Source organism: Anolis sagrei, chromosome 6, assembly GCF_037176765.1.
Source record: "Anolis sagrei isolate rAnoSag1 chromosome 6, rAnoSag1.mat, whole genome shotgun sequence".
Classification (NCBI taxonomy): Eukaryota; Metazoa; Chordata; class Lepidosauria; order Squamata; family Dactyloidae; genus Anolis; species Anolis sagrei.
In genome coordinates, this window is record NC_090026.1 from 12,466,754 (window position 1) to 12,476,879 (window position 10,126).

Consider the following 10,126-nt stretch of genomic DNA (forward strand, 5'->3'; position numbering starts at 1 on the left):
GCAGTAATAGACTTACCTGATCACTACCCTTCGGCACAATATAACGGAGGAAATAATTGTGCAGATTTCAGTAAAAATCAAGAAAAAATACTTTGTTTCTGAGGCTTTTTGTAGACAGATTCCAATAGGTTGTTGATGAAAAGAAACAAATATCATGTAATAGGACCTGTTGAGTATCACATGCAAAGGGGCTCAAAAATTGAGTATAAACTGGGTTGTGGCGCGGTTGGCTAGGAATCAGCTGCATTAAATCACCACTGACCAAAAGGTCATGACTTCAAAGCCGGCCCTGGTTGGAGTAAGCTCCTGACCATTTGTCTAGCTTTCCGTTGACTTTTGTAGCCCAAAAGACAGTTGCATCTGTCAAGTAGAAAATTTAGTTACTGCTTATGCAAGGAGGCTAATTTAACTAATTTACGGTGCCATAAAAATCTCCAGCAGCAGGCTAAAGAATGAGGAAGTACTCCATCAAGGACTTGGTGCTACAAGTGGACCGTGAAGCGACAGCTCCCTCGGTGGCCGGAATTCAAATATACCCTCATAAAGCTTAAATTGCCTCTGTGTTTGTCTATATTTGTTGTGTGTCTATGGCATTGAATGTTTGTCATGAATATGTGCACTGTAATCTGCCCTGAGTCCCCTGTGGGGTGAAAAAGGCGGAATATAAATACTGTAAAATAAACAAACAAACAAACAAATAAATAATAAACCAATGCGATAAAATCCTTAGAGTCACCATAAGTCAAAATAGATGAAGGCACCATAGGGGAAGTCTCTCTGCTGGAATCTAGACTTTGGAAGTCTCTTTCATTACAAATATTTGGACCCAGATTCGAGCTTGGAAAAGTCGCTTTTTGGACTACAGCTTCCAAAACACCAAATGCTGACTATTGGATATGCTGAGTGAATATTCTGTGGTACTTTTTTCCAGGTTCTTGTCTAGATTTGAAAGAGGGGAAATTTTTAAAGTTTCCTTTGTAGGAAGTTTCTCTCCCTTCACAACTTTTTTTTTTTTGGTCTTACACTAATTCAAGGCATGATAAACAAGTTTTTCTTTGAAATGCCACAATGAACTAACAAAACGGAGTAATTAACTATCCTGTTATTATCAAACCAGTCATAATTGTGGCTGATGATTCCCTTTACACTCAGGAGTTCAAATGATTCTGTGAAAAATATGAAACGGGGATATTAATATATTTGGTAGCATTTGGAGCTTTGTATATGGATTCCCAGGCACCTGTCAGTCTGGGTATCTGCACTGCAGCTGGACTGACAGGATAAGCACTTTTTCTTTTCCTTTTTCGTGGTTGCAAGTTGCTAGCTTTCAGCCATCAAAGAAGAAATTTGCTAATACCATTGTTTTCTTGCCAGGAGACAGAGTACCAAAGAGGGAAGAGAGGAACAGGTGCCCGAGATGAGCCCTTCCAATGTGGTCATATTTGTGATGCTGTTGATTTTCATGCTAGTTCTGCTGCTGCCCAAGGTCTTAGGCAAGACTCCGCTTACGCAGTGTTCCACCCAAGAGGCTTATCCCTTCGTTCACCAATATTATCACTCAGGACATTTTATCATTGCTGCTATTTTGTCTCAGGTCAACTTATTTTCAAATACTGTAAACTTTGACAAGCATCCATCTCAGAAACTTAATGACTCTTTGTAAGTAGTTTCATTTTCTAAACATAACATTGGTAATGCATATGTTTCCAGATTTGACCTAGGATGACGTCCATTATTGCTGATTCCACTGTTAGTATGGAATGAAGTATGCAAAGAGTATTGTAGAAAATGGTTTGCTGCACATGACATGTATTATAAAACTATTTAACCTTTGGGATAAATTATAGGGGTGACACGGAAACATAATATTCAGTATATATTCGGTTTTATTATATCTATTTACTGTATTGTTATAAGTGTTTTATTTAACTTATTATATAGAGTGTAATCAAGTTTTATCAAGTCTTTTTGTTTGGTTTGGTATTGTGATATGGCCTAAGGGCTAATCAATAGCATTTACTACTACTAGTAGTAGTAGTACTATTACGATTTAACCTCTCAGACCCATTAAGGCTGCCTTGGTCAGCTTATCAGATCTACTTTCTTGTTCCAAACAACCACCCACACTGCATTCCACTAGCTCCTTCCATATGGTTGTCTACTCGTCTTGCCATTAGGTAATATCTTCCCTCATGTCTCCCAATAATCATCATTAATACAGAACTTGTCATCTCATCACCATATCCACAAATGGATATGGTGATGAGATGACAAGTTCTGTATCCACAAATGGATATGGTGATGGGACATGGTGATAGGAACAGTCTGTCTATAAAGGTCCGTCCCTAAGGACTTCATGTATCTAAAGAAGTAGTCTACCAACATTCATGCTAACAAGTACCAAATTCATTTTCTCATTTGTGGGAGTTAAAATCCAAAACACCTGGAGGGCCGAAGTTTGCCCATGCCTAATGTAGTAGCATTGTGCTAGAAGTTGAGCTCCTGTTCAGTCAAACCAGATTTCCAGGACTTGGTGCCCCACTTCACATCGAATTGTGCCTTTTTTGTAAGCCGCCCTGAGTCCTCCTTCGGGGGTTGAGAAGGGCGGGGTAAAAGTGCCAGAAATAAAATAAAATAAAAAAATAAATAAATAAATATCTGATTTTCATTTTAGGCTAATGCCACAACTCTACCAGCATGTTGCAGCCTTGGAATTTGCTGTGAAGGAGGTCAATGAAAATGAGCAAGTCTTGCCTAACATGTCCCTTGGTTTTCACATCTACAATAGTCATTTCAGTTCAAGCTGGACATACCGTGCTTCAATGGAAATTCTCTCCAGGCGGGGAAGATTCCTCCCAAACTACAAATGTGATATTGAGACTCTGCCAGTAGCGGTCATTGCAGGACTTAACTATGAATTCTGCTTCGACATGGCAAGTGTCCTGAGTGTGTACAAAATGCCACAGGTGAGATGTGCTGCTAAAAAAAGCTGGAAATATTTTGAGGCAATGAATTTATCCAAATCTAACGGCTGAACAAGAAAGACTACTGAATACAGATACATACAGTAGAGTTTCACATATCCAGCATTAACAGGCCGGCAGAGCATTGGAGAAGTGAAAATCTTGGATAATAAGGAGGGATTAAGGAAATGCCTATTAAACGTCAAATTACGTTTTGATTTTACAAATTAAGCACCAAAACATCATGTTTTACAACAATTTGACAGGAAAAGCAGTTCAATACACAGTAAAGTTATGAAGTAATTACTGTATTTACGAATTTAGCACCAAAACATTGCAATGTATTGAAACAACTGTGGATCTAGGTGAGAGGCACACTGCATTGGATAATACAGAACATTGGATGAGCGAAAGTTGGATAAGCGAGACTCTACTGTATTAGAATAATTGTTCTTCACCATTTTTCTTGGGCCCCCCAGTGGCGCAATGGGTTAAACCCATGTGCCCGCAGGACTGAAGACCAACAGGTCGGAGGTTTGAATCTGGGGAGAATTTGGATGAGCTCCCTCTGTCAGCTCCAGCTCCCCATGCTCGTACATGAGAGAATCAAAACATCCAGGCATCCCCTGGGCAACATCCTTGCAGATGGCCAGTTCTCTCACACCAGAAGCAGTTTCTCAAGTGCATCCTGACACGGAAAAAAAATCTTCTATGTAATTTCCACAGGTGCATTTTTCTAATTCTATTATTTTAACTTATAGAAATAAAAGAAATTTAACTATCCTGGTTATTATGTTCCCCTCTCCACACACAAAAATAATGAAATCTGAATTCAAGTTTAGCTTCTCTTTCCTATCAATTTACTTCTCATCTTTTCCTCCCCCCAAAACTAAATATTGTCTTTAGATAATTTATGGCTCTCTTGTCACAACTGATAACAACATTCAACCTGCTTTTCTCCATTGGATGTTCCCACGCGAGACTGACCAATATGATGGGATTCTCCAGTTACTGCTACATTTCAACTGGGTATGGATTGGGGTGGTTTACCACAGTGACGATAGTGGAGAAAGATTTGTAAAAAATGTTCTTCTTGAATTTTCCAAAGGAGGCATTTGTCTTGCCTTTATGGAAAAATTCCCTGAAATGACCTATTCCTCTGAGTTTGCTAACATGGTAAAGAAATTTATTGCAGCAGTTGACATTGTTTTGAGGAGCACTGCCAATGTGGTGGTTGTTTATGGCAAAATCCAGACCCTTATGACCATGAGACTGGTCCCCTTCATTGCAGAAGCAAAGGGTTTAACCCTACAAATCAATACAAAAGTCTGGATTCTAACAGCCGAGATGGAATTCACCTCATTTTCCTGGCAACGGGAAGTTGACATAAATTTCCTCCATGGTGCCATTTCCTTTGCAGTTCACTCAAAGGAACTTTTGGGCTTCAAGACCTTTCTTCAAATGAAAAACCCTTCCTTGGAAAAAGAAGACGGTTTTTTGAGGACATTCTGGGAAATTGTGTTTCTTTGTTCTTTTCCTGATGCTTCTGTGAAGAAGGAAGATGTGAAAATGTGCACAGGAGAGGAGAAACTTGAAACACTACCCATATCCCTCTTTGAAATGGGCATGACTGCCCATAGCTATAGTATCTACAATGCCATCTACGCTGTAGCACATGCTTTGCATGCTATGTATTCATCTAGATTTAGAGGTAGAATAATGAGGAATGGCATAAAGCAGAACTTCTTGAATGAACAGCCATGGCAGGTAATTTGATTGATGTAGAAGACAGGTGTATGTGGAGCAGTAGTTCTTTTACTTCATAGCTATCCTATGAAGAAGTTCAGATGGCTGTATCAATTAGTGCAACAGGGGTCTTTGCAGATATGGTCTGTTCTGTGTATATGGAATCTTTCCCCCAGTTTTGGAGGCCCATCCAATAAAGGTACCATCTAGACAGTACCTTTATTGCAGTATCTACCAAAATAAAGGAGAGACTGTCCAGACAATGTTCTGGACAGCCCCGAATTAATTCGCTACAAACCAGGCAAACCCAGCAAATTAATTAGATAGTGGGTATATCCCATGCCTTCTTGGAAGGTGCGGGATAAACCCACTATTTCCGGTTCTGGAGTGCAGAATAATGCAGTCGAGACAGTATTCCCACAGTTTACCGGGCTATATATATAAGCCTGGTAAACTGTGGGAATACCCACCCACTTCCCATGAAGCCCCCAGACCCCTTACCCGGCCTCCATTAGAGGCTTTGGTCACCTCTCCAGGAGTGTAGAAATGATATGCCAGGAGAGCAAAGGGAGTGGAGGAAGGAGGAAAATCGCTCTCCCCCCCCCCCCCATTCTCCTGGCGCGTCATTTCTATGTGCCAGGAGAGCTGGCCGAAGCCTGTGATGGAGGCTGGGTAAGGGGTCTGGGGTCTTTGGAGGAGGGGTGTAGGGCCTCCAGATATTCTTGTGGGCCAGTCTCATGAGATCATCTGGACACCCATCCAAGAAAGCATGCGCTTTCTGGAATGGGTGTCGACAGGCCCCCATGAAAATGCCTGTCTGGATCCACCCTCGGATGGGTTATAGCATATAAGAGGAGATAAATTGGCCCATTCTCCTGTCAGGACCCAGTTTTCAGGGCCTGGATTCTGATGCCAGAAATCAGGGCCCCTGACATAGAACACTGATAAGACACCTGCAGCGGTTGACCCTAGGAGGAAACGGCTAGCTGTTTGGGCGGGTGATTTACGTGGGTTTTGTCTTGGCAGGAATGACATCTTTTGAATGTGGGGGAGGGTATACAAAAGGGTGCCATCCAGCGCCAGGCACTCTCAGCATTTTGCATGTCTGTGTTTCCTGTAGTAAAGTTTCCAGTGATACCAGAATGTGGTCCTGTGTCTTCATTTGGGAGCAGCTACCGTGAGCTGACATTCTCCCATATAGTTTCCAGTACCTATCTTAAATAACCAAGAACTAAGAATATAATAGGTAGAGATGTTCAATGCTGTCTGTTCTTTAGGTGCAATTTTATATCATGTACATCATATTCAGGGACTATTTTTCCTCCCCAACTTTAGCTTCACCGCTTTTTGAGAAGTGTCTCGTTTAATAACAGCGCCATGGAAGAGATCACCTTCAACCAAAAGGGAGAATTAGTGGCTGGATTTGACATTATCAACTGGGCCGTGTTATCCAATATATCCTTCCTTAAAGTAAAAGTTGGAAAGATAAACCCTCAGGCTTCTCCGGAAAAGAAATTCACCATTACTGAAAATAACATGATTTGGCCCAGTAAATTTAAGGTAAGAACCATATAAGCTGTATCTAGATATTTTTTCAATGTTCACACACAAATATATAAATATATTTCTGCAACATTGGCTATTTAAATATATTGAGCCAACTATTATACTGGACATGGTCTTAGGGAAATCAGATGAATGGTGAACTCAATGGCCACCAAAATTCAAGAAGGATATTGAAAAGTTGGAATGTGAGCAGAAGAGGATAACCAAAATAGTAAATGATATGGAAACCAAACCCTTTGAGGACCAATTTTGAGGACTGGGTATGTTTAGCCTGGAGTAGGTTAAGAGGGGACACAATAGCCATGTTAAATATTTGGAAATATGTATTGAAGATGAAGCAAGCTTTTTTTCTGCTACTCCAGAGATTAGCATCAGGCAATGTCTTTTGGACCCAGGAGTCCCAGTATTGTAAGTAGCATTGATAGATGTTGCACAAACGTACAAACAAAGATGTCTCTCATGAGAATAATGTCATGAATGGGACAGTAAGATAGAAACACCTGAATGGTTTCCTCTGTTCTTTGTCTACAGTCACGTCCCCTTTCTCTGTGTAATGAAAAATGCCAATTAGGCTACAGAAAGGCCAAGAGAGAAGGAGAGCTTCCCTGTTGTTACGATTGTCTTCCGTGCCAAGGAGGGAAGATTTCAGACAGAACCGGTAGGAAATGTATTTTGAAGTAGAAAGAGTGGGAAACATATTTTGAAATAGCATTTAGAATGTTCTGGAGGTTTCAGTGTTTTGAAGTGAGTGATAAGATAAACACTGTGTAATATGTATAGTACTTCATATCCTGGTGGGATAGTCTGGTGAAGGATTTGTCAAGTAGTTTTTAAACATTTGTTTAAATTGTGCAATACTGGTAAATGTGGGAACTGAAAATTTACTATAATCATAGAATTAGATCAGTTGCATGTGCCTTTTCAGTCAATTGTGGTGTCTTGCTGTGACTAGACTTGGGTGTGGATCTGTTTTCCTTCAGTACCTTCAGGAGCACGTAACAGCAAGGGCCCTCCCGGTACGAAAACCCACCCAACACGAAAGCAAGCAGCAGCCAATCTTGGCTCCTCCTCTGCTTTTCAGCATCACAATTTAAACTTTTTTTTATTAATCCCAGCAAACAAAAGGATCCTCCCCACTTCCCTGAAAACTACTACCAGTTGTTTCTCCTGTAGAGAGTAGAAACAGCTGTAAGGAAACATTAAAGCCCAAGCAGAAAGGAAATGGAAGCATACCAGGAAAAAAGGTTTTTTCAAGGAAGTCAGGGAGGAGCTCCAGGAAGTCATCGTTCTTCCTTACCTAGAAGAGTGTGTGGTGTGATGCAGGCTTGGGAGAGAAAGTGAAGGTGCTAGTGACTGCAGCACCTCTCCTCTAGAGTAGAAACAGCTTCAAAGCCTGCCTTGGAGCTCCCAGTGGTGCAGTGGTTAAACCACTGAGCTGCTGAGCTTGTTGACCGAAAGGTCGCAGGTTCAGATCCAGGGTGCGGCATGAGCATCCGCTGTCAGCCCCAGCTTCTGCCAACCTAGCAGTTCAAAAACATGCAAATGCTACTCACAATAGATATCACTCTGGCGGGAAGGTAACAGCGCTCCATGTAGTCATGCTGACCACATGACCTTGGAGGTTTCTACAGGTCTTTGGCTTGGAAATGGAGATGAGCACCACACCCCAGAGTCAAACACGATTGGACTTAATGTCAGGGGGAAACCTTTACCTTAAATGTCTTAAATGCCTTGGAAAAAGTGTGTGGCATGGTGCAGGCCCAGGAGAGAAAGTGCAGGTGCTAGTGTCTGCAGCACCTCTCCTCTAGAGTAGAAACATCTTTAAAGCCTCCTTTAAATGCCTTGGAAAGAGTGTATGGCGTGGTGCAGGCCCGGGAGAGAAAGCATGCACCAGTGTCTGCAGCACCTCTCCTCTAGAGTAGAAATAACTTTAAGAAGTATCCTTCAAATGCCTTGTAAAGAGTGCATGGTGTGGTGCAGGCCGGGGAGAGAAAGTGTGCATGCCTGCCTGCAGCACCTCTCCTCTAGAGTAGAAACAGTTTAAATACCTAAAATGACAGGAAGAGGAGTCTGGGACCCACCCACCCACCCCACCCCCCAAATAATGGGCTGGGTATAAAATGAATCTTTCAACACCCCAAAGTGAAAAAAGATATCTGCCCTCCCAAATTTGGGAGGCTACCAAACAATGGATCTGAGCCCCCACCAAAATCCGGGACACCGAAACAGATCACAGTCTACCCAGAATACACAACCCTAGCTGTGACTGCTATATTTAATCTCGGAAAGAAGAAAAAGCAATCAATTGACAGAGATAATTTGGTCCCAAAGTTTATTTTGTGCAAATGGCAGAAAAAATAATATTTCAGTGACATATCTAAAGAAATATCTATTATGAAGAGTGCTTTCTTGCCATCCTGGGACACATTCCTATATAAATAAGACACAAATTTTACAATTGTCGTATCCAAAGAGAAAGAATGCTTTTTGGATGGAGATTAACTTTCTTAGAGGCATTCTCTCCTGACGTTTTGCCTGCACTTTGGCAAGCATCCTCAGTGGTAGTGAGCCCAAGACCTGCATTGTTTGGAATTATACCTAATGATAATGTCCTAGCATTTTGTTGGGATTGGTTCATGTTAAGCCTAGGGCATCCTTTAAAAATGCTTCATTTCTTTTCTTTCAGATATGGATGACTGTTTTCAGTGTCCCGAGGATCATTATTCAAACAAGAACCGAGATGTGTGTCTTCCGAAAGACATCAGCTACCTGACTTATGAAGAACCCTTGGGGATCAGTTTGGTTACTGTTGGTCTTGCCCTTTTTTCCATCACAGCTTGGGTGTTTTGGATTTTCCGGAAGCACAAAAACACTCCCATAGTCAAAGCCAACAACCAAAACCTGACCTTCACCCTCCTCATCTCCCTTCTACTCTCTTTCCTTTGCATTTTTCTGTTTATCGGTCACCCTAAGAAGGTGACATGCCTCCTTCGACAAACGGCCTTTGGACTGATCTTCTCAGTGGCAGTTTCATGCATATTGGCTAAAACCACCCTTGTCGTTGTAGCTTTCATGGCTACCAAGCCGGGCTCTGGGATAAGGAAATGGGTGGGAGGGTGGCTGTCTAGCTCTATTGTTCTTTCTTGCTCCCTTATACAAGCTACAATTTGCAGTGTCTGGTTGGCAATCTCTCCCCCATTTCCCGACGTTGATATGCATTCAGTGACTAAAGAAATTGTACTGGAGTGTAATGAAGGCTCCTCTACCATGTTTTACTGTGTCTTGGGGTTCCTCGGTTTCCTCGCCAGTGTTGGCTTCACTGTGGCGTTTTTAGCTAGGAAGTTACCAGACACTTTTAATGAAGCCAAGTTTATTACTTTCAGCATGTTAATGTTTTGCTGCGTCTGGTTTTCCTTTGTTCCAGCATATCTGAGTACCAAAGGGAAATATATGGTGGCTGTGGAGATCTTCTCCATCTTGAGTTCCAGTGCTGGTTTGCTTGGCTGTATTTTTTCTCCAAAATGTTATGTCATTTTGCTAAGGCCTGATCTTAATAGAAAGGGACAGCTAAAGAAAAGAAATAATCAAAGAATTGAGAAATCTAAAGAGATTTGACATCAATTCTCCAGATCATTTTCTTCATTTTTCAGGGACTTCATTGAGTTAACAGATATCAGCTCTGCAGCGTGTCAATCGCCAAAGGACTGAAGAAGACATGGGATGCAAGAAACAGAGGTGTTTATTCACCTTGACCAAAGTGGAGGTCAGCAGAGTTTGAGCTGCAAAAATTGATGTAAGCACAATTGCAAACATGCAGGTCTATTTATAGTACTTTGACAGATTCTTGAAAT

The 10,126-nt window shown here is 41.5% G+C and overlaps 1 protein-coding gene across 1 annotated transcript; it reads left to right on the top strand.

Moving 5' to 3' along the window:
* The first annotated feature begins 2,678 nt into the window (after window positions 1-2,678).
* Window positions 2,679-9,890, top strand: LOC132779242 (vomeronasal type-2 receptor 26-like). Its single transcript, XM_067469588.1, has 5 exons — window positions 2,679-2,966; window positions 3,870-4,730; window positions 6,045-6,269; window positions 6,807-6,933; window positions 8,962-9,890. Exons 1-5 carry the CDS (start codon window positions 2,679-2,681, stop codon window positions 9,888-9,890), a joined length of 2,430 nt encoding a protein of 809 aa, XP_067325689.1.
* The last annotated feature ends 236 nt before the right edge of the window (window positions 9,891-10,126 follow it).